Here is a 23,776-nt window from a genome sequence, read left to right as displayed (position 1 = left end):
TGAGCGTTAAGAGCTGAAAAGAAGCATCTAGTGGCAACCAAAAAGCTATGGAATTTTTTAAACTTATTTTTTTTAAAGTGTTTTCACAGCAAAGATGCAACTCTCATTTGCTATACATACGCTGGTCATAAACTGGCTTGCTTGTTCAGACTTCTTTCCCTTGTGTTATAATATTGGTATTTAATAGGAAAATAAACTACATAGACTTTTATCTGTATGCATCCATTTGCAAATTTCCTTACAAAAGAGGACAAAGCACGTAGGCATTCACAAATTCTATGCCATTTCTGTTAAAATTGGTATCTATACATTATATTACAGTATTAACAATGTATGTTCTACCCATTGGGTAGGATATGTGCATAATATATTCAAGTTATATACAGCACCTTACAAATAAAAACGTAAGAAAAGACAAATAACTGAAGAAGCACCATTGTCAGTGAGGCACAACAAAGGTGGGAGCGCGGAGTGCGGCAGCGGCGGGCGCTCGGGTCCTACGTCTGCTAAACCCAGAACATGAGACAAGGCAGCTGCCTGAAATCTACGGACATGCAGAGCTCTCCGCCGGACACGGATCCGTGTACTATGCGTGTGTCATGTGCCGACAGCCTCTGTCTCGCGCTAAGCCCCACCACAGTCCACTTAAACAAGCACACACCGAGGGGGAGGAAGGAAAAGGAGGAAAGGAAGACGGTGCTTTGCTTTCATAGCAAGGCATCCACTCACACAGGACAGCTTCCAAATGCAGCCAACCCCGAAAGCAGCAGCAGCAGCAGCAGCAGCAGCAAACGGCTGTCTCACCCTGGCAGAAACGATAAACTTGAACTATGCAAAAGATGCAGCACTTTGGGTAGTCACGTGGCCTAAGCGGAAATGTAGGGGGTCCCCAGGCAGGAGCATGCTACCCCTTCTCCATCCACCACTCTGATCTCTGGCAGCTGGCAGCGCGGCCTCGGTCCCCTTTAAATCCGTAAAAGTGAGGTGAGCCGCAAAGCTGTGGCATGGAGTGAAGGCAAAGTTCCTTGACCTGTGACTTGGGTGCGCCATGGTTAGACACAGTGCTCCTCACAGCGAGGAGGGGGACCTGCCAGCTGCCGCCCAGTCCTGCCACTTTATCTGAATTTGAGGGTAATGGAGGAAGGTAAGCAGAGCGGAAGCCTGCGCCCCTGCTCTTCACTGAGGTTGGGGATGCTGGCAGCCAGCAAGGCGGACTCGGGGGACTATGTCACCGTATGAAGACACAGTGCCAAACACGGGCATAGTTTTGCTTTTAGTCACTTAGACACAATCAGAAAGTTAACAAAAACCAAGTATCTTTCCCAGTTTCTTTCCATCATACACTGCGGAGCTTTCGAAGTTTTAAGAAGAACGAAATGCATAGCAACGAACATGCAGTGAATGTCGCCGTGCTAAGTAGCAGACCTCGAGAAGCAAGCACCCGTGCGGCAGACCAGCCAGGAGGCGGTTCGGAGCATGCAGCAGCCTGAGTGGCCAAGGATGGACGGACTTTCTCCTGAGGGGCAGGGGCTGGACGGGCATCTCCTTTGCTATGGACCGGTATCTAAAGGCCATCGCACCAGGACTCTTCCTACAAAGGACTTCCTGGAGACAAGAGCCATTAGATGGAAGATGCAGGATCACCCCTGTCAGGATGCAGCTACTGGTTGCGGGAGGAAGGCAGGGATGTGTATGGATTCTTCTAGATAACAGAAGCTGTCTGAAAGTAGTTGCCAAAGATAAAAGTGAAGAAGATAAAAGTGGAGAAGATCAAATGGAGATATAAGAAGCTCCAGAAGCACTCATCTGTGTACCACGTTCCCCTGTGGGTGTTGGAAGGCCCCTCTTTCCTCGCCCAGGAGCTCAGTGGCTATCTGTGCACCCTCATGACCAACCTTTGTACGTTTTAAATATTCTTCCCCGCAATCTTGGAATTTCTTGCGGGTTGTGTGCCGGTGTGTATAGGTGATGGGGGAGGCCAAAGGATATGCTTGTCGAGCTTCTTTAACACGGAATTTTGGTTAGAAACACCAAGAACAGTTTAACGTTTTAAATGCATAATTTGTTTAGCACAATCTCTTTGGGATTCGGGACTGCTTGTGTCTGAAGAACACGAGACTTTCTGAAAACACAGATACCTGCCTGAGGGCCGTGCTCCTGTCAATGGGACTCAGCACATGCTGGGCGTCATGCTCCAGGCAGCCCCTGGGGCGGGCAAGCCAGAGCAGGACGCTCAGTCCCCTTCCCACCAGCTGCTCTTCTGAACTCACAAGCCTTTGTTTCAACTCTCTACCGAGGTAACCAACCCATCACTGATGGTCTCAATCCCTGCTTTCTCAACGGGGCGCTCGGGCTCCGTAAGCACACAGGCTTCTCCACCTTAGGCCCCACTGTGCAGGCTGCACCTTCCTCACTCCTCTTTCCACGCCAGGCCAGCGAGGAGCGACAGGTCAGCCACCACCCTCAAAAGAGCTACTGATCTAAATCACCTTTTCCCTGTGCCAAAGGGAAAGTGACTATTAATTAAGTTTATGACCTTGGCTTTTAAACTAATTCATTATGGAGGCCCAGCCTCAAGACCATTCACGTTCATGGTTTCAAATGTCTCTGTCTTTAAATAGCTATTTAACGTAAAGGACAATTCTCTAGAGTGGCTGAATGGGAGGAACCTCGCTTTTGAAGGACGATGACATTTATGTGAATTCAATATTTGTTTTGCCAATACTGTGGACACCGATAAAAACATTCACATACTTGCAAGATAACTAAGAATCGACAAGTTTCTGACTACAGCTCATTCTTGCAGCAGGTAGGAAAGTGAAGGACTGCAAAACCATGGTGAGCTAGAGTTACAGGGTGGGTTCACCTGCTTTACCCAAATTGCAGGCCAGGTTTGGAATGATGATATCATTAGCTGACCTTGTCATCTTTCATCTGAGGGGACACCTGACCAATAATTTACCCGGCACCTCTACCAGGAGTCCTGACAGGCACAAGTGCTTCCTAACCTTCACCTGACAGGGTGAGACAAGGCTCCATGCCACAAAGAGTGCCAGCTGCCCTCCCGCACAGGCGTGGGATCCAGGCAGTGAGCTGACCGGGTAGGGGGCCCCCCGGGGCTCTGCCCAGTCTTGGAATTCCCACTGCGGCTCTTAGCACGCACACGTCCCAACAGAGCCTGTTAATTCTCTCTTTCTAAGAGTTTGGCTAGTTCTGTGGCTGTTACTGGGTGAAATGAATCAATTTAATGAAGAGTCCAATCCTCAAAGCAAAACAAAAACCAGCAGCAGAAAGGAGCAGAAGGCAGGGGACAGGGCTTGTAGCTCAGAACAGTCTCTCCAGCTCTCGGCCGACAGCACCAAGTCACCTCACTGACAGATCGTCTGAGACCCACAGACAGACTCAAGCGCGTGTGTTATCCAGCATCAGCACTGCAGCGACCAGTCGCTGGGTCATCCTTCCAATCCATTTTGTTACGTGCAGAGGCCAAGGGGACTGGCCCACGCAGAGCAGGCGGCGGCGTGGCATTGGTTGGACTTGTTGGCTGGTGCTATTATAAAAGCCAGATGCTTTCTTCCCCATAAGAAAGCTGTTGCTTTACATAAGAACACCTTTTGTAAATATCAGGAATATTAAAACTAAAACTAACAATATTTAAAATTAGTTTCTAGTTGCATTTTAACTGCATGTTGTGCTTTTAATCCTGTGCTTTTGGAGTCGCCCGCCTGCCCTGCCCTGCTGTGGAACTGACCGTCCAGTTCTGGCCACACTGCAAAGGCTGCACGAACTCCCGCGGGAGCGTGGGCTGTGAGCACAGCATTCCCCCGAGAATGCTGCGCCCATTTGGCGAAGGGCAATGGCTTGTTATCATGCTCGGCAATGAGGTGTCCTCTGTCCATTCCAGGAGTTTCCGATGAAGAAGTCACGACCAGCATCGCTCACACGCCGAGGCCGGCGGGCTCCACGCGGAGCAACCGCTGAGAGCCCCTCGGGCACTGACCAGCTGTCCAGGACTGAACTGAACTGTCTAGGAAAGGAGGCTGACAACGGGAATACACCGAGACGTCACAAATCTCAACAGTATTCAAAATAACCACCTTGCATTTTAAACAAGTTATTGCATAAAATTATGGATGAGTCTACTTCATGCTACAGTGAAAAAAAAACAACCTAAGTTACTGAAGACTGCACTGCTGGAGGGCGAGGGCACTGCGATCCTGGGTGGTCCATGCATGTGTCGGCCACGTTTAACAGAACAGGTGGCCTAGGCTAGCAGAGTAACTCAGCAAGTCCCAAGAGCTGGACCTTCGCGTTCCTATCTTACACCCAAAGGCCTCCATGCTCCAGACGCCCTGCTCTCTGCTACAGACTCTCACAGCAGTAACGGCCTTCTTGATGTACACAAGTCGGTATGTTAGGCTACGTCCCCAAACATCTTTTCTGGCATGATTACCGGAAGCACTCCATGGCATTCCTTAGGCCTACTAATAATCCACAGGTGAAAAGACAACATACAGAACATCACATAAAACAGTTCCCTCATATATATTTTCAACATTAAGATAGTGCAACTTTTAATAACACATCATCATAACAACACAAATCAACTCCTTGCATTCATCGAGCTTCCCCACTTTATACCTTGGCACACAAAAACAGGAATTTTGAATCATATTTTTAAAACAAAATAAAAGTTCCACACCTTGGGAGAAAAAGCAAACTGGCCAATTCTTCCCCATGATAATATATAATAATGCTTCCTTCGTTACTTAGTTAATTATAAATTTAAGGCCATTCTGGCCTCTTTCTCTGCAGTCTCCTTTCATAATTAAATAAATCAAATACCTCTGTGTTTTATTTCATGATATAGTCAAAGCACCCCTTTCTCTGTTCCCATGCCCACCCTTTGCCAAAACCACCCCCCTCCCGACGCCTGCCCCCGAATAAACACTGTTGACGGTCAGACCGGATGGAAGTTTGTATTGTTTCAGTCTGGTTTGCATGCAATTCCCCTGAAAGGAATCAGAAACAAAGACCACATTTGCATATTTGGTTTTACTTCGTTGTCGCACGTAAAACTGAGCAGCACTGTGCCCGGGAGCGGAGGAGCTGAGCAGTCCTCCTCCGTCCTCGGTTTCTTCTTCCCCACCAAGCGCATGCTGGAGGTCAGACGAGATTCCCAGGCTTCCTGTCCTTGCCCTGGATGGGCACCACCGTGCTCCCCGCGCTGTCGTGCTGAAGCGGCAGTCTGCCCCCTCTGTGCGTGTTGCTGTGCTGGTGATGGAAGAAAGAGGCTCCTGGGTAGTGGCCCATCACCTCGCTGTAGGTCGGGGGCGGCCCCTCCATCCTCCCGTTACTGCTGCAGGTGCTGGCACTGATGCCCGAATTGCTGCTGGGCGGGCATGGGCCCCCGTTGTACACAGAGATGTCTATCAAGTCGCTGTCGAATATGGTCCGGTTGGGCGGGGCCCTCACAGATTCTCGGTTGAGTTCCATCTGCTGTTCGGGGTCCCTGAGCTGCAAGGTGCAGGGCCCCTGGTAAGGAGGCGGCTCCTCCCCGTCAGACAGGGAGATGGTGGGGGGAAGGTCAATCTCGTGCTGCACGTAGGGGTAGGTGGGCTGAAAGCGGCTGAACCGGTCCCTCTGGATAAAGGACGGGGCAGTGAACCTGTCCCGAGACCGCGGGGCATACATGATCTGCCAGGAAAAGAGCAAAGGCTTGAGGACATTCTTGGCTCAATAATGACCATACACATGACGCTGTAAGAACACCCCCGCTTGGTCTGTGTTCTCAACCGGCTGAAATATTCCCCCTCCAACAAAACAGGGAGAGATTACCCCAGGAAAAAATGTAGTTGTATTATTCCTCATGAGTTAGACCCCTCACCTTGCCAAACTATAGTTTATCCAAGACGATTCAACAATGGACAATGCGGTTAACTGAAAATTTGGGTTTAATGGGAATTACTGCATATGCTACATATGTGTTTCCCACTGGGCCAAATGTGAATGTGTGTGTGTATATATATCCATCCATTGACTTCTCCCACATCATATTTTAAAATTAAAGGCAAAAAAACTATGTTAGTTTTACGTCATTCTATTAAACTTGGAGATGTGGAAATGAATCATGCTGTATTTATAAACCATGCCCACTTCTGCAGAGCCTCATTGTTTGCAGCTTATGGGATCGCGTAAAGATCAGTGATTCTCAACCTGTTTTCTGCAGGGAGCTCTAGACTAGCACAAATAATCCCTAGGAGACTCTAAAAATCCCCTCACCCACGTTAAAAACCAAAGTTATAGGCATATGCCTTAATTTAAATGTTATTTCCTAATCTACACTGTCATACATTTGACTTTTCCACCTATTTTGTTGTAATGGCATATTTCCCTCCTCCCCTCTCCCATCACATCGGGTTGAGCAGCCATCTCCAGTCACCCACATCCCTCCCTTGTCCAACCCCTTACCTCTGAGGCACCAGGCTGAGGACCAGAGCTGTCTGAAGGCCACAGGCGCCCTTCCTGGCAGGGGGTGGGAGGGGGACATCACAAGAAAATCATTAGTTTCATGCTGCAGCACCAAAAATCAAGGAACCACATTCCTCTTGGACAATGGCAGACCTGTTTAAGTCACAGAACAACAAAGAACTGGTCCTTTTATTACGCCGAAATTACTACACAAAACAATCTCCTTATTACACAAAAGGAGAATTGCGGCCAAAAGGAAAGTTAGAATGTACGTGTTTGACATATACTCCAAATGTCATCAAACCCTATTCAGTCACTGCCTAGATTTGGGTAGAGTCTGGGTCTTTAAGCTCATTTGTTTGTTTGTTTATTTTAATTCTCACCAGAGGATATTTTTTCCATTGATTTTTTTAGAGAGAGTAGAAGAGAGGAAGGGGAAGAAGAGAGAAAGAGAGAAACATCAATGTGAGAGAGACACATCAACTGGTTGCCTCCCACACTTGCCCCAACCGGGGCCGAGGAAAGATCCTGCAACCCAGGTATGGGCCCCTGACTGGGAATCTGTAACCCTTCAGTGCTCAGGCAGACACTCTAACCAGTGAGCACACCGGCCCGGGCTGGGTGCGTAAGCCCTTATGCAGGTGTGCATGGCCACAGCCGGCATGCCAGCCAAGGCCCTGCGGAACTGGGCTCTGAGGTGAGCAGCAGCACAGCTAAAGCACCGCCCGCCACACTGCTTTCACACTGAAAACAGATTCCAGAGCCTGGCTGGCCTTCGAGGGTCTAGCCAATCTATTCTTCAGTCCCTTTATTCCCAAGGCAGATGTAACTTGACATCTAGCTGTTTAACATCTTTTTCCAAATATGTTTGACCAGACTGTCAAGGTGACAAGCTGTTCTAACACCATAAACTTGTTTACAAAGCACTTCAATATGTTTTCCCTTTTGAACCCAAATTGTTGGCAAAGGTCCGTTGGGCTACTCGAAAGGCCTGTTATTGTCATAAAGAGAAGAACATGGGCGAGCACGAGCAGATGTCTGCATTTTTGGATTCCCAGGAATATTCATACATGACCTTGTGCCATCACTGAGCCTCCTGAGAACCTGAAAGCACCCACAAGTAGACCTGCAAGGTGAGACACCCCGAAGTCTCTCTTCTGTATTTTGTAGGCCAGCATTCTAATACAAACACCCCATCTGGACAACAGGGTGTTTAAAAACCAAATACATACAACCTGATCCTACGGTCCTTGCAGAACACCATGGACTCAGCAGCAAAAATAGAAACAGAAGCAGCAGTGTTTCGAGGAGGTTTGGGCTTAAGGTGTGACTATAAAATTATGTAGTGGGCAATCATGGCTCTGGCCTGGTGACAGGTGACAGATCTCATCAAATCTAAGGAAGTGGCTGAGCCACACCCACGGACAGCCCTTCACCAGGCCAAGGCAGCTTGCAGAGCACCTCAGAGCCTGGGCTCCTCTGCACCAAGAGGAACAATCACTGTAGTTTCGGCTGTTACAGCAATTCTTATATTGAAAACAACATACAAACTCATCCTGGGATGTTTCTAAGACTCTGCCCTAGCTCCTCAATGAACACTCAATCTTACGTTTCACCCAAATCACATCAATTATTAAATCCATTCAGCACTTTTTGTCCCTTCTCTCCCCTGGCTCCCAGCAGCACTGGACTCTCTCTTGTTGGCTCAGAGACATCACCCCTCCTGGTTCACACCCTGACTTCTCTGGCCGCTTTCCTGCTCTTCGGGGGGTGCCCCTAACTGCATTCTGGTTGAATGTTGGAGTTCCTGAGAGTCCTATCTGGGGCCCCTCTCCTCTCAGTGCAGTCTCCCTAGGCCACCTCATTCCCTCCACAGCTTATAGGACCGTCCATATGTGGTGTCCACATTTGGGCTACTGTGAGTAATGCTGCTGTGAAGAAGGGTATACGAATCTGTCTTTGAATATCTGCTTTTCATTCTTGTGGATATATACACAGAAGCAAAATTGCTGGATCATGTGATAATTTATGTTTAATTTTCCGAGGAGCCACCATACTGTTTTTCAATAGTGGCAGATCCATTTTACATCCCGACCAGCGATGCACAGGGTTCCGATTTCTTCACATCTTTGCCAGCACTTCTTATTTTCTGTTTCTTTAATAATAGCCATCCCAGTGGGTATCTCATTATGGGTTTAAGTTGTGTATGATTAGTGCATTAAGTCAGGGTTCTCCAGAGAAACAGAACCAATAGGGTGTGTGTGTGTGTGTGTGTATGAATAATAGGACCTGGCTCATGTGGTTATGGAGTCCCACAATCTGCTAGGTGCAAGATGGAGAGCCGGGAAAGCTGGTGGTATAGTTCAATCTGAGTCTGAAGGTCTGAAGGCCACTGGTGTAAGTCTTAAGGACCAAGAACCGGGAGCTCCAATAGCAGAGGGCAAGAGAAAAGAATGTCCCAGTTCAAGAAGAGAGATTTGCCTGCCTCCACCTTTTTGTTCTACTCAGGTCTTTGGGGAATTGGAAGATGCCATTCACACTGGTAAGAACAGATTTTCTTCATTCAGTCTACTGAGTGAATGCTAATCTCTTCTGGAATTATTCTCCTAGAGACATCAGAAATAATGTTTTATCAGCCATCTGGGCATCGCTAAGCCCACTTGTGTTGGCACATAAAATTTGTCATCACAATTAGTGATACTGAGCTCTTTTCAGGTGGTTTTGTACATCATCTTTGTAAAAATGTCTATTCAAGTCCTTTGTCTGTTTTGAAATTGGGTGGTCCATTATTTTGCTGTTGAGTTTTAGGAGTTCTTTATATATTCTGAATATTAACCTCAATCAGATATATGATTTGCGAATATTTTCTCCCATTCTCTTAGTGGCCTTTCACTCTCTTGATAGTGTCCTTTGACAAACCAACGTTTTTAATTTCTAAAGGTCAGTTTATTATTTTCGTTTTGTTGCCTGTGCTTTTGGTGTCATATCCAAGAAATCATTGCCAAATCCAATGTCATGAGTTTTTCCCCACTACTCTCTTTAAGAGTTTTAACTCTTACATTTAGGTTTTAGATCCATACTGAGTTCATTTTTTGAATATGGTGTAAGATATGGTTCCAGTGTCATTATTTTGCAAGTGGATATCCAGTTTTCCCAGCACCATTTTCAAAAATACTGTCTTTTCTCCTTGAGTAGTCTTCGCCCCCTTGTCAAAAATCATTTGACCATATATGAGAAAGTTTATTGCTTAGCTCTCTCTTCTATCCCATTGTCTCTCTTTATGCCAATACTGTACTGTTTTTGTTATTGTAGCTTTGTTAAGTTTTGAAATTAGAAAGTGTGAAATGTCCAACTTTGTTATTCTTTTTCAATATTATTTTGGCTATTTTGGGATGGTGCTTCCTTGAGGTAGCACATGCATTTTAGGATGGACTTCTCTATTTCTGCAAGAAACATCATTGAGATTTTGATAGGGATTGCACTAAATCTATTGATTGCTTTATATAGTACTGACATCTTAACAATATCAGGCTTTTTAATCCATGAATAGATGATCCATTTATTTGTATCTAATTTCTATCAGCAACATTGTACAATCGTCAATATAATCTTTTACCCCCTTGGTTAAGTTTATTCCTAAGTATTTTTTTTATGCCATTATTCATTGGATTTTTTTAAATTTCCATTTTGATTGTTCATTGTTAGTGTAAAGGAAGGCAACTGACTTTTGCATGTTAATTTTGTATCCTGCAACTTTGTTAAATTTGTTTATTAGTTCTAGCAGGTGTTCTTCGTTTGTTGGACTCCTTAGGGTTTCCTACATGTAAGGTCATGTTACCTGTTTATAGGATAATTTTTACTTTTTCCTTTATAGTTGGAATGCCTTTTATTTCTTTTTCTTGCCTAATTGCTCTGGCTTAAACTTCCAATAAATACTATGTTGGAAAGAAGTGGTAAAAGCATGCATCCTTGTCTTGTTCCTGATCTTAGAGAAACAGCTTTCAGTCCTTCACCATTGAGTGCAATGTGAATTGTGGGCTTTCCATAGAGGATCTTTATTATGTTGAGGTAATTTCCTTCCATCCTAGTTTGATGAATGTTTTTATTGTGAAAAAGGATTGTATTATGTCAAATATATTTTTCTGCCTGATGTGCTGATCATGTAGTCCCCCCTTCATTTTGTTAATGTGGTGTATTACACTTATTTTTATATGTAAAACCATCCTTGCATTACAAAAACAAACCCCATTTAGTCATGGTGTATAATCTTTTTAGTATGTTACCAAATTCAGTCTGCTAGTATTTTGTTGAGGATTTTTGCATCAATATTCATGAGGGATAATGGTTTTCTTTTCCTGTTGTGTTTTTGTCTGGCTTTGGTATTAGGGTAATGCTAATTCACTAGAGTTTGAAAGTATTGGTGTCAATTCTTCTTCAGATGTTTGGTACAATTCACCAGTGAAGCCATCTGGTTATTTGTTGGTAGGCTTTTGATTACTAATTCAATCTCCTTCAGAGTTACAGATCTATTCAGATGTTCTACTTCTTCATGATTCAGTCTTAGTAGGTGTGTTTCTAGGAATCTGTCCATTTCATCAGGGTTATTCAATTTGTTGACATACAATTGTCCAGAGCACTCTCTTATAATCTTTTTAATTTCTAGACTAGAGGCCCAGTGAATGAAATTCATGCACTGGGGGGGGGGGGGTGGTGGTGGTGTCCCTCAGCCCAGCCTGCACCCTCTCACAGTCAGGACCCCTCACTCCTTACCGCCCGCATGCTCACTGCTCCTTACAGCTCGGCTCACTGCTCCTTAGCGCTGCTGCGGAGGTGGGAGAGGCTCCCACCACTGCTGAGCCCGGCTTCTGGCTGAACAGCGCTCCCTCTGTGGGAGCGCACTGACCACCAGGGGGCAGCTCCTATGTTGAGCGTCTGCCCCCTGGTGGTCAGTGCGCATCATAGCGACCACTCCCACAGCCTGAACCTTCTTGGTTTTATGCTCTCGGCTAAACTCTCCTTTCCACACATTAGGGACCATAGACAAGATCATCAGACTTGGGGACTGAAAACATCTAATACTAGTATGATCTTTTCCAAACTGTGAGATGCAACCTCTCAGAGAGTTAGAAAATCAATTTAAGTAGGTCACAGCCAAAATCTGAAAAATGAAACAGAATGGAAAATATCATTGTCTGTAAGTACTGTTTGGTGAAAGTTTTGCCTTAGTTGGGCATATAAGTATTGTGGATTGTGGTATAAAATGTGTTTCTACTGTTCTTCTTGGTCAAAAACAATCTGAAGGTCTCTGATCTAAGCCAGTTATTCCTCATTTTATATGGGAAGAAACTGAGGCCCCCAAAAGGGCGCATTACTCACTGAAGGTGACAGTTAGCTTGTGGTATAGCAAGGCCATTGGTGGGTATTTTGGCTTCTACTCAAGGGTTCCTCCCAATGAATGAATGTATTGTACAGCCTCAAGTATTTGGAAATCTATTTTCCTTTTTGTCCCAGGGTGAGAATTTCAAAGTATAGGTAAAACTGATCTTGGGTATTCAGCAACAAAACACCTTTACCCTCCGATAAAATCAATTTTCTTTCTTTTCTTCCCTTTCCTTATGCAACCTCTTTACTATCCAGTGCTTTATAGTATTACTATCTTTTCCACCCTAGATGGCAGTAACAGCTCAGATGTAAAGGCAATACCTCTAGATGTCAATGGCTGTGTTCTCTCCAGCGTTTCCCCTTTTCTTCCTCCTTGGAAATCCATCATCAGATTTCTCAAGACTCAGTATTTCCCTCCCAACTCTACTCAATCTAGGGCATGTCCCTTAAGAGAAAGATAAATTATCCAGGAAGGTATGTGGGGAAGAAAAGAAAGGGAATCCTTTATATTTCCAGAATAATACAATAGATCAGGGAGGTCTATAGGCAGAAAAGGAGCTGTGCAGGTGCCTCTCCAGGGCTCAGTGCTGGGGGAGAGTGAGCAATTTCAGACTTCACTGGAAACCAGCCTGGGAGCAGAGAGCTCAGGGCAACAGGGAAATGTGCAACCACACACCAACAGCCCAGGTGGGCACAGTCACCTCCTTTAGGGCGGGAGAGGAAGCTAAGGCACAGCCTGAAAGTTTTCCCCAAGGTCACAGAACCACAACCCAGCTACCTCCCTTGGCATCTCTGACGGCTCTGGGGAGCCTCCCCAACAGGTGGCACTCAGAGTCAGAATAATTTAGAAAACTGTTTCCCCCTCAGAATAAGCCACAACAACTTTCAAGAACTAAGTAAAAACAAACAAAAGAAAAAAACATTATCATTGGATTATTAATTTTAATGCCTATTTAAAAGGTTATTAAAATTTTATGGTTCATAACATTTTTAATTAATCCTGCTTAAAAATCTCGTTTTAGCTTGCTTTGGTCACAATACAAACCATGCTCAAGTGAGTTCCCCGGGGAGCCTACAGATGCTCAGGACATTATTGGAACTGTCTTCAGCATTCACTTATGTGAGCAGAGGCTGTTTTTTAGTTGTAAAAATAATGCATACATTCATTCTTACAATAAACATTTTAACAACACAGACCAAACTCCTTTTGTCCACTCCCTCCCATCCTGGCTCCTCCCCCGAGGAAACCATCAGGTTATGTGGGTCCTTCCTGACCTTCCTCTCCAGTATCACTTTGTAACTTGGGCAACATCATTTTGACTAACTGAGTCACACTTGGTTTTGCAGCAAAACTGTGTAATTTATTGTATAATGTTAAATGCATAACATTTAACTCTCGATGGATTTTGGTTGATGCCAAAAAAAAATCAAATCCATCTTCAGAGAGCAAATAAGAAAAAGGAAGACTTGCCATTATTGAAAATTTAAAAAAAATTTCACTTAAAATTTTCCCAAAAATGAAATGCAAGCTCTAAAGGTAATTTCAAAACTGTTGTGAGCAATGTCAACATAAGTAGGACTATTTGAGCTCCTCACGTTGTTTAAAGACAAATCTTGGCAGTTAAAAAGGCCTGCCTACTTTTGTTCGCATGAGAATCACTGGTAACAGCTATGGCCCAGCATCCTTATCCAATTTTTGCCAACAAGTTGGCCTTCTGTTTCTCTTTCTTGAAGGGGACATTCTCATTTTGAAGCTGTTGAAATTATCAATTTTCCCCCCAAATTAACAACTTTCTATCTTTAACTACACACACTGGAGGGTAAGCCTGATAACTGACCAATCTGGCAGCTTGGCTATGTTAACGCCCTCGCTCATTCAGGGAGAGAAACAGCTTGGCCGATGGTAGGAAGCCTGTGCTTGGAGTTGACATTAGGAACTGACCAGCCCTCTCGCAGTCCCCTCGACACTTGGGAATGCAGTTTCAGGGGCTCATGAAATTACGGAGAATTATTAGTGAACGCAGTTGACAACAAGTGGCCCTGGTCTTTCTGCCTCACCCACAGGAAACTGGTTCCTGGCATCTTTCATGCCACCCCGATGCTGAATGCAGCATGCGGCTCTCTTCTCCTTAGTCTGGAATGGCAGGGACATACCTGCTATAATTGCATCTTCAAACCCGTTGGTTCATTGTTTTGGTACCTTACTGAATGAAAATAGTTTATTTCTGTTGTTTTAGAAATGCTTTTCTAAACGCAGATGAAGTAGGGAGAAATGAGAACAGGCAGGCGCACAGGGGTCTAGCTCTTCAGTCCCAGTGGTAATGAACCCTATGTGTGGTGACTCCCCCACCCCCTGCGTCCTTCACTGGATCTGAGGACACAGCCCGTGGGCTTCTCCAGCTCTGCGAGCCCCGAACCCAGTGGGGCCAGAACTGTCCGTCCTTGGGCCACCCCTGCTCTCAAGGCCAACAGAAAGGAGCCCACAACCAACTCTGCCCTCTTGACCACAGATTCTAGTGTAGCCCCAGAGAGGACGGCCCTGCCCCGGGAGATGACGGGACAGCAAGGACCAGGGACACGCACGCCAGGCTGGCGCAGGAAAAGCTCTACTCGCTGGCCCAGGCACACTGGTTGAACTCCTAATCTTGCAGGAATGACCTTTACGCCCACAAAGGAGTGCTCTCCCATTTTTCTGGAAACCAGTGGCCCTCTGTCTTTTATTTCACCCTTGTGATAAAGGTGTGAGCGCAGAAGAATATTTTGTCTAAAAACAATCTACACAGGGAGATGGGGCCACAGCAAAAGGTGGGCACCCGCCTATCTTGAGTGGCAGCTGCTCTGCAGCCCACGGCTGAGGATGCCAGGCAGGCACAGAGGCCAGTGTGGCCCAAGAGGCTGACGGTCCAAGAAAAGATGTAACTACAACATTTATGTGGAATCTCATTTTTACAAGTTCGATCAAGTTTTGTCAAAACACCCTGTGGGGCAAACCACACACACTGGCCACACCTCAGGCCAGATCTACAACTTCCGCAGAGAGCGTCCGGGTACAGACTGCCCCATACAAGGGCACTTTGGACCCAAGAACCCAGGTTCCTGTCCCAACAGGCTGGCGGCTGCAGCCCTGGTCCTCCTTGCCAACAGCTGGGAGAAAGAGCAAATGGCCTCCTGGCCTGCGCCCCCCACAGGCTGCGCTCAGTGCCTGCCTGGCGCTGCTGTCTCCACAGGCACCGTGTTTTCACTACGGATTGAATCCCTGCAGCCACTGGTAATGAAGAAATGCCCGATGTGACTCCTTTTGTTCATTTTTAATTGAAATTGCTGTGTTTATAGGTCACAATGGCGGGATAGCCACAATTCCATACGGTTCAAACTAAGTAAATGTTCTTGTTTCGCTGCTGGTCCTCAGCAAATGGCTGGCCACCTTGGCTTTGCCCACTGTCCACCGTGCCCTGGGCTGGCTGGGTACAGGGTGTTGGAGAAGGCCGCTCAGGCCTCTGCCAGCTGTGGCAAGAAAGGCTGGTGTAAACTTCTCTCAGGGTTGTGTCTGGATTATTTATGCCCTTTACTGTTTTCCTGTTACTTGGCGACCTAAGGTAATGAATAATAATCTAGAAAGTATCAAAGCTCTGAAATCACACAAACCAGGCTCTGAAAAATAAGCCTGGGCTCCCTCAGAAAGAACACATCGGGTTTACATCACAAGCCCACTCACTGCTGTTCGCCGTTACTTAAAGCATTCACTTTTCCTGCAATTTCATTTTCATTCAGAAATGGCTGCTTCCACTACAGTCAGAGCCAGCGCCATCCCATCCCTTGGACTCCCCGGAACAGCACCTCGGGGACACTGTGGTGATGCAAGCTGACCGGCCTCAGCCAAGGCAAACTCCATCCAGTCCTCCCTTGGGCAGAGGGGACCTGGCACAGAGAGAGATGTTCTTGCAGCAGGCACTGCTGGAGCGAGAAGGGAGGAAACCAGGAGAGAGGGGCTGCACGAGGAAGACAGGGCGTGATAAAGTCAGGCATGAGGGCATCACACAAAGAAAACCTTCCAGAATCCAGACAAGCCTGGACAACTGGTACAACCCACCATTTTCCAGAGAAGATCCTGTGAAAACCAGGATGTTCCGAGTTGCTGAGACCCTACCTTACTAACCTGTCTTGCTTCTGCTTTGGTGGAAAGCCCGTTAGGGAGGAGCGGGCAGCTCCACCAGCGTAGTGAAGTTTACTCAACCAGATCGTAACATCTACCTGCTCAGCAAGCCTCCTTCTCAAAACACACCCAACTGTTGTCTTTGATTTTTCCATCCTGACTACCAAGTCTTCCAGCAGAAATAGAGACAAATAAATGTAACCAACAGTGTTCAAACAAATTACCTAGAAGTCGATAAATTAGATGCCCAATCCTTCTCACAGCATCTAGAATAAATATACCTTTTACAAACATGCTTATGGAGACCTCAGAGAGTTCTAGAACAAATAGGCCCAAAGGGCCCCCAGAAGTAAGTGGGTCCCAGCGATGCACAGGCTCACCCACAGGGAGGCCGGCAGTGGGGACCTACACCCACAAGCTTCTAACCAGCTGGGTGCTGCAGCCCCCGCCACGCAGGCCCCTGGGATGGCAGGGTTTAGATGCTGACAAAGTGAAAGGCACTCAGGGGCTCTGACAACAGACACGAAACCACATGCACAGCAGCCACCGCAAACACCTATCCATCTTCACCAGTGGGCACAAATCTGCACCACCCCACGGGGAGCCCAGAGGCCATCACTTGTGCTTTATCAGTGAGGGCAGGGCCTTCCCCATTGCCAGCCAAGCCTGGACCTAGCTCTTCTAGGCCCCTTAGGGGAGGAGGCTGCTTGGCACAGGCACTCACCTAGGGATGTGGAGGGAGAGCCACCTTTCTGGAGGGGCAGCTTGAAAGTGCCCATGCCGAGTCCTCATGCCCCATCCCAAATCCCTCCTATAGTTTATATCCACTTGCTACACACCCCAGTGCGCACACACAAATGGCCGCTGGAGACCCCTGGCCTCCCCCAGTGAGGCTGAGAAAATGCCGGTTAGCATCAGCTCAGTGGATGCCGCTGACGGGGGTGGGGGCGGGGCAAGGGCAGAGCATGGCAAGACACCTGGCATTGCTTCTTCGTTATCTTGGGCAGTGCCTGGCTCCTGTCCGGTGGATGACCGAATGAATGAAGGAGGGAGAAACCGCTGGAGGGACACTACTCCCAAGGCAGACTCCTAGACTAGGACCGTCTTGAACATGCAATTTCTCTGTGGACCCCCAACATTTCCTGCCGAGCTGCTGGGAAGTGTTCAATCTGTGGAAGCCATGAGAGATCCACTTATATGAACAGGCATCCTCTTCAACAGCGAGTGCCTCTGGGAAGGGTGGCGTCCAGTACCCGTAAGATCAGGGGCTCCCCACTCCAGCACTGCTGACATTTGGGGTCAGGTCATTTCTGTTGTGGGGCTGCCCTCTGCATTGCACAATGTTTAGAGCATCCCTGTAACAACTCCCCGACTTGAGTTGACCAAAACATGTCTCTTGAAATCGTCAAATGTCCCTGAGAGGGCAAATCCCCGCTGGTTGGGGACATGAGTGGAAGTGAATCCGATTGCCCTCCCGGGGCTGCATGCAGGGAATTGGCATTTCTAAGTAGGTAATTGGGAGGCAAGAAGCCTGGTGAGGAAGCACCTTCTGGGCCAAAGGACCCCACGTGAGATTTCTATCTGAGTCCAGGAGAGAAGTTAAGTTGCTTCCTCACCCTCTCTCTTTCCTCTTTTGACTATAAACTAGGCCAGTGGTAGGCAAACTGTGGCTCACGAGCCACATGTGGCTCTTTGGCCCCTTGAGTGTGGCTCTTCCACAAAATACCATGTGCGGGTGCGCATGTACAGTGCGACTGAAACTGTGTGGCCCATGCGCAGAAGTCGGTATTTTGTGGAAGAGCCACACTCAAGGGGCCAAAGAGCCGCATGTGGCTCGCGAGCCGCAGTTTGCTGACCACTGAACTAGGCTAATGGTCCTAGTCATGAAATGGAGCTACCGTCTGGGCCTGAATTGTCTTGGTCACTGTGTAAAAACTATATCTTGAGCTTGTGAAACGTTGAACAGAGCCTATTGCAGTGATGGCAAACCTTTTGAGCTCGGCGTGTCAGCATTTTGAAAAGCCCTAACTTAACTCTGTTGTTGTGTCACATAAAGAAATTTTTTGATATGTGCAACCATAGTAAAACAAAGACTTATATTTTTGATATTTATTTTATATATTTAAATGCCATTTAACAAAGAAAAATCAACCAAAAAAAATGAGTTCGCGTGTCACCTCTGACACGCGTGTCATAGGTTCGCCATCACTGGCTATTGCTAAGCTGCACGATGGCCACATTCCCATTTTATTGGGAAGGAAAATTCAAGCCTTGGGAAGCAACAGCATTCATATTGAGCTCCCAGGGGCAGAACTTTCAAGCGTTTATTAATGAAATTAGACACAGACGGTGATCAGACCTCTGCAGACACGCTCTTAGCTGCTGATTACCTTCACTTGCCATGCAGTGGTGGCCCTGCAGGAACCTCTGGAAGTCACTTCATCGCTTTCTTGATTTCAAGAACAGGAGGCCCACTACCCACGGGAAGCAGAACACACATCCCAAGTAAAACTACACTTGCATTTTTTATTTTCTCTTTTTGTAAAATTGTTTTCCTGCCACCCCTCTTTGCTGGTCCTTACGCAGAGTGACTGTCTGGGAGGGAGCTCCCAGTCTGGGGACAGAGACCAGTGAGCAGGCGTGAAGGCAGCAATGGCTGGGGACAGTGAGAGGAGGCCTGGCCAGGTCTGTGTTGAGGTGTGGACGAAGGAGCCACCTCTCCTATCCAAGGCAAGGCGAGGCAGCGGGCAGAAAGATGATCCCTGAAGCAACCCTGAGGGGAGGACGGGATGGTGGGGCCCAGGCTGGGCAACGGCAAATGCACCCGAATTGCCCAAGTGCAGTGGCTCCAAGTACTTTGGGGCTTGAAGCAGAAAGTGTAAGCTGGGGAACTTGGACACATTCATGGCAGGTACTGCCCAGAAACTTGAGAGCTGCCTATTGATGGTGATAACGAGTGGGATAGTTTTACCTATTTCTCCCCAAGGCCAGGGGTCGGAATTTATAGTCCTCGCATTAAGGCTCAGGCAAAGCAATGCTGGCTGATTCTTTTATAGTTCTAAAACTACTGCTGTATCTGTCCTCTCTCTTTAAACTCAGGACGATTACGTGTATTTTGTGTTAGAACTTCAGAGGAATTGGTTCTCTCCTTCAGGTAGCAGAGTGTGTTTGTGTGGAGGGGGGGCAAGAGAGGGGGTATCTACCGGCTCAGGACACCAGTGTCCTGTGAGTCTGGACCCCGCAGGTGCCAGGTTGCCAAGATAACAGGGGTCCCACAGGAAAGCCATCGTGGTGTGATGAAAGCCAGGTTAACTTGTGGACCGAGCTGGGGATCTGGTGAGATGGAGGAAGGGGACAGCAGAGGACAAGAGAAAGCAAGAGGACTGATTCTTGTCATTGTCACGGCAGCTCTGTAGGTCTGAAGGGTGGCACACAAAAGCCCCATCCCTTTGCTCTCTCTCTCTGCATGCCATGGGCACAGAACCCTTGGCAAACCTGAGTTCTACCCATGAGGACAGCAGAACTGATGGCACTCTGCAGCCTCAGTGAAGCACAACTCTGACCTCTTAAGAGGTCCCAGGGGCCCTGGGTTGGGCTGCACCATACCCACCAGGCCAGTTGTACCGCACACTCACGATGGTCTCCCTAAGCCAGGTACCAGACAGCGCTGGTCCTGACACGTACTCTGAGAAGCTCATATTATGCGGGAATTCTGCCTCCTTTGCCCACCACCAAAGCCAACAATTTATAAGCACCTAAATTTCCCATTCCCACGCTTTTCACAAAAAATCACCAGAATCAGTCCTGGCCAGGTTGCTTAGTTGGTAGGAGCCTCATCCTGTACCGCAAAAGGTGGTGGGTTCAATTCCCAGTCAGGGCACATACCAAGGTTTCAGGTTCAATCCCCAGTCATGGCACATGTGGGAGGCAACTGCTCCATGTTTCTCTCTCACATTGCTGTTTCTCTCTCTCTTTCTCCCTCTCCCTTCCTCTGTCTAAAATCAATAAAAGAATATATACATATATATATATTCTTTTATGTATGTATTTATAAATAAAATAAAAACCGCCAGAATCATAGTTTGCAAAACTAGCTCAGAACAGAAAGTTCCGGTGGCCCTTGGTCTACCAGGTGCAGATCACAGAGCAGTTAAGCTGAAAATCAGTGTTTTATTTTCTAGTGGAGGGTGGTTCAGAAGTAGCTAGAAACTTTAAAAAACCAACCTGAAGAGCCTTACTATAGGCTGTTCTGTAAGCCCATCACAAACCAACCCGCCCTGAGGAACTTGAGGAGGCCCGAGCCCTCGCTGTGCCACCGCCGCCCGCCCCTCCAGCCACACCCAGCACTGTTGACCTCCTCAGAGTCTTACAAATACAGGTCAATAGCATACATGTATTCAAGGACAGGTCTCTCCATAACAACACAGATGGATCTCAGAAGTGTGATGTGAGCGAAAGAAGGCAGACGCCAAAGAGCACCTATTGTATAAGCCTATTGTCATCAAGTTCAAGCTGGTGAAAGTCATCTGTACTGACTCCGGGCAGTGGTGACCTTCTGCGGGGCACGCCTGGGCCTGGGTGTGTTTCTAGAGGCTGCTCCTGTCCCTCTGCTGCTCGGGTGCAGGTTACACGGGTGCGCTCAGTTTGTGAGGATTCACTGAGCTGAACATTCAGGATGCACATGCTTTCCCATGAGTGTAGTGACCTTCGATGGAGAGTTTCCCGTACTCCTGAGCCGCGGTGGGCTGACACGAGAGGCTGCCCTGCTTCGTGGCCCTCACGGGCACCCGGCCGCACTCTTGGAGCCTGGGCTAGAGGCCTGGGCAGCACAGAAGAGGCGCAGGCCCACACTTACCTGCTGCAGCGGGTCCTCTTGCCTCCTGCTCTGACTCGGACGGTTGATGAAAGACCGCGTGGACACTTTGTAGTGATTCAGCAGGCAGACGATGACCACGACCATCACCGTAACCACCACGATGATGATGATGATCTGGGCGAACTCCAGCTCCGCTGCGAAGGAGGAGGAAACCGTGTTGACCACGTGCCCCACTCAGCTCCCCAGACCCCATCTCCTCAAGGCACTCTGACCATGACAACCACCAGGCATTGAAGGCCCCTTGCACGAATCTGCTCCTCAAGGGAACCTCATGACAGAGAAGCTACTTTTCCCCAGGCCTGCTGCCCAAGGCCACTGCCAGACGTCGACATTCTAACAACATTTAAATAAAAGGAGACCCAGGCCGGCCTGCGGTCTCAGCCTAACCCTGTGCTCAGACAAATCTGTCTTGCAATTTTATCATGAGAAGAACCAGAGGAAAATGTATTCCACTGGCCCTACGAGACCTCTGCAGGTGCTACGCTGTAACTGACAGCATTTCACACAGGAAATGCAAAGACCAGCCCAGTGCGTACGCCATAGGCTGGTGGACACACAGGCTACCCCTGCCCTACTGAGCAGGTGAGCCCTTAAGGGCCATCTCTCGGGTATGAAAAGCTCAGCGTCTTCATTACCTAAACTCTATTCCTGTGAATGACTCGCACACCCTTAGGGGAGTTAAGAAAGTCTCTCAAAACTGAAGCTGTTCCTCCCAGTGTAATCTCTCTAAGAAAGTTAAACCCATCTTCATGGTTGAGTGTCCCAAAGCACATCCATACAGGACCCACATGGTACACACTGAAGAGAAAACCTATGTTGATAAAGTACTCCAACCTCCTTTCCTCAAAGCCGCTGCCTTTGGAAGTACCAGTTAATTTAGAAAATACATCTCCACTGTGTTGAACTCCGCGGGGACCACACTTTATGAGCAGCCGGGTCACCATGGGTTCTGACACTGCCATGAAAGAGATGGTCTAAATGCCATTAACACATGCTTCACACACAAGTGTAGCGCCAAGGAGCTACTTCTGGAAGAACAGCACAGTGAGTTGGCAAGTAGAGAGGGAGGTGGTTCAAGCCCTTCGGTTCGCAGGGAGGAGCAGAGGCTCAGTGCTCAAGGGCAGCTGCGAACCCGGACTTTCTGCTTCCTGGCTTCCAGCGCGTGGCTCTGCTGAGTGTTGGCTGCCTGTTCTCCCACCCGCTAAAAGGAAGTGACTGTCTGCACAGGGGCATCACGTTAAAAGGTGAGAGGCTCAGGAGGACGGCGAGGAGCACAGTGCCCAACTTTTGCTGTGAAGTGGGGAGGTGTGGGGTACAATGAAGGGCAAGAGAAAGGGGGGGAGCTCTCTCTACTATGCTACTGCGTCACACTTGCAACACATACAGGCATGCACACTCATACACACATATACGTGTGCACACAGATATACATGCATGCATCATGCACACATGCACGTGCACACAAAAGCACATATGGACACACACACACGGCACAATGCACACATGCATACAAATGCATGCCTGTATGGGTACACATGCATACAAGGCATGTGCATACATGTACACATGTGCACAATGCACACCCTTGCTGCAGCAGGACTCAGGCCACTGGCATTATGGGAAGCATTATGGGCTCACACTTGGGATGATGCAAAAGGGGCCTGGGTACCACCTTCCCCCCAGTATTTGCAGCTGTGTGCCTCCACCATCCACACCCTGGGAACAGAGGGGCAGGGGCCGGGATGGGGGTAGATGGAGGGTCTTCCTGAATTCCGCCATGTCCTGCCCTGTAACAGTGTCCTCCACTCCTGTCCTTGGCCCCCACACACCTGATGGAATGGAGATTTACATCGCACCCTCTGGACTGGGTTGGACTGCACTTGGCACTGGGCTTGTATGGCTGTTGGTTCAGAGGTGCGCCTTAGAGAATGGAGAGCTGAGTGTAAGGGAACTGAACTATTGAGCCCCAGGTGGGGAGCAATTAAGGCCAGGCAGGTTTGCTGGGTACACCCCTAGCTGGCAGTAAAAGGGCAGATCCCAGTGGGCATGGCTGACTGTGGAGGTTCAGGCAGCAATGCCCTGAGTGGCTCTAGAGCAGCGGTTCTCAACCTGTGGGTCGCGACCCCTTTGGGGGTCAAACGACCCTTTCACAGGGGTCGCCTAAGACCGTCGGAAAACACATATATAATTACATATTGTTTTTGTGATTAATCACTATGCTTTAATTATGTTCAATTTGTAACAATGAAAATACATCCTGCATATCAGATATTTACATGACAATTCATAACAGTAGCAAAATTACAGTTATGAAGTAGCAACAAAGATAATTTTACAGTTGGGTCACGACATGAGGAACTGTATTAAAGGGTCGTGGCATTAGGAAGGTTGAGAACCACTGGCCTAGAGGCTGGCAGTGTCACCGCTCTGGATACCCCTGAGGTCTAATGGCTGATTTGGCAAGGCCTCCGGAGGCCCTGGGTGCCCAGTTCATCCCCGAGGGCTTCAGCGTCTACTTCCTGTGGGGAATTTATGTACACCCAAGTCTCTCCCAGGGACTATCAGAACATGATAGGAGCCTCCTGGAAAAGACTGAAATTTCTCTCAATCCGAGGGAATAGACTAGGAACCTTCACATCTGAGGTACAGATATAAATGTGACCTCATTTATCCTCACAGGCTGTGGGATGTGTGACATGCTTGTTAACCCAGAAACACTGCCTTCATGACCCTGCCTTTGCACATAACATTTCCATGTCCAGGACATCCCGTGTCTTTTGGTGCCCATGTCACATGGTGCCTGTGTGGCCATGTGATTGGATCCCTTTCTTTGCTACTTATAAGATGTTGACTGTCTGTCTCTCATAGGAAACTATGATCAGAAACCTACTTCT

The 23,776-nt window shown here is 47.7% G+C and overlaps 1 protein-coding gene across 2 annotated transcripts in view; it reads right to left on the bottom strand.

Annotated features, from left to right (window-relative positions):
• Positions 1-4,552: 4,552 nt before the first annotated feature.
• The window catches only part of LDLRAD4 (low density lipoprotein receptor class A domain containing 4), a gene marked incomplete at its 5' end in the record, with an annotated part of 330,675 nt that continues 311,451 nt past the window's right edge, over positions 4,553-23,776 (bottom strand). For both annotated transcript variants that reach the window (XM_081096896.1, XM_081096897.1), the window contains 3 exons: positions 4,553-5,697; positions 6,472-6,525; positions 20,862-21,016. In XM_081096896.1, the coding sequence (XP_080953022.1) occupies positions 5,167-5,697; positions 6,472-6,525; positions 20,862-21,016 (740 nt within the window). In that variant the 3' untranslated portion in view covers positions 4,553-5,166. The remainder of the gene's footprint in view (positions 5,698-6,471; positions 6,526-20,861; positions 21,017-23,776) is intronic.

This window comes from Myotis nattereri (genome assembly GCF_964212035.1).
Source record: "Myotis nattereri genome assembly, chromosome: 8".
Taxonomy (NCBI): Eukaryota; Metazoa; Chordata; class Mammalia; order Chiroptera; family Vespertilionidae; genus Myotis; species Myotis nattereri.
This window is presented reverse-complemented; position numbering and strand designations above follow the sequence as displayed.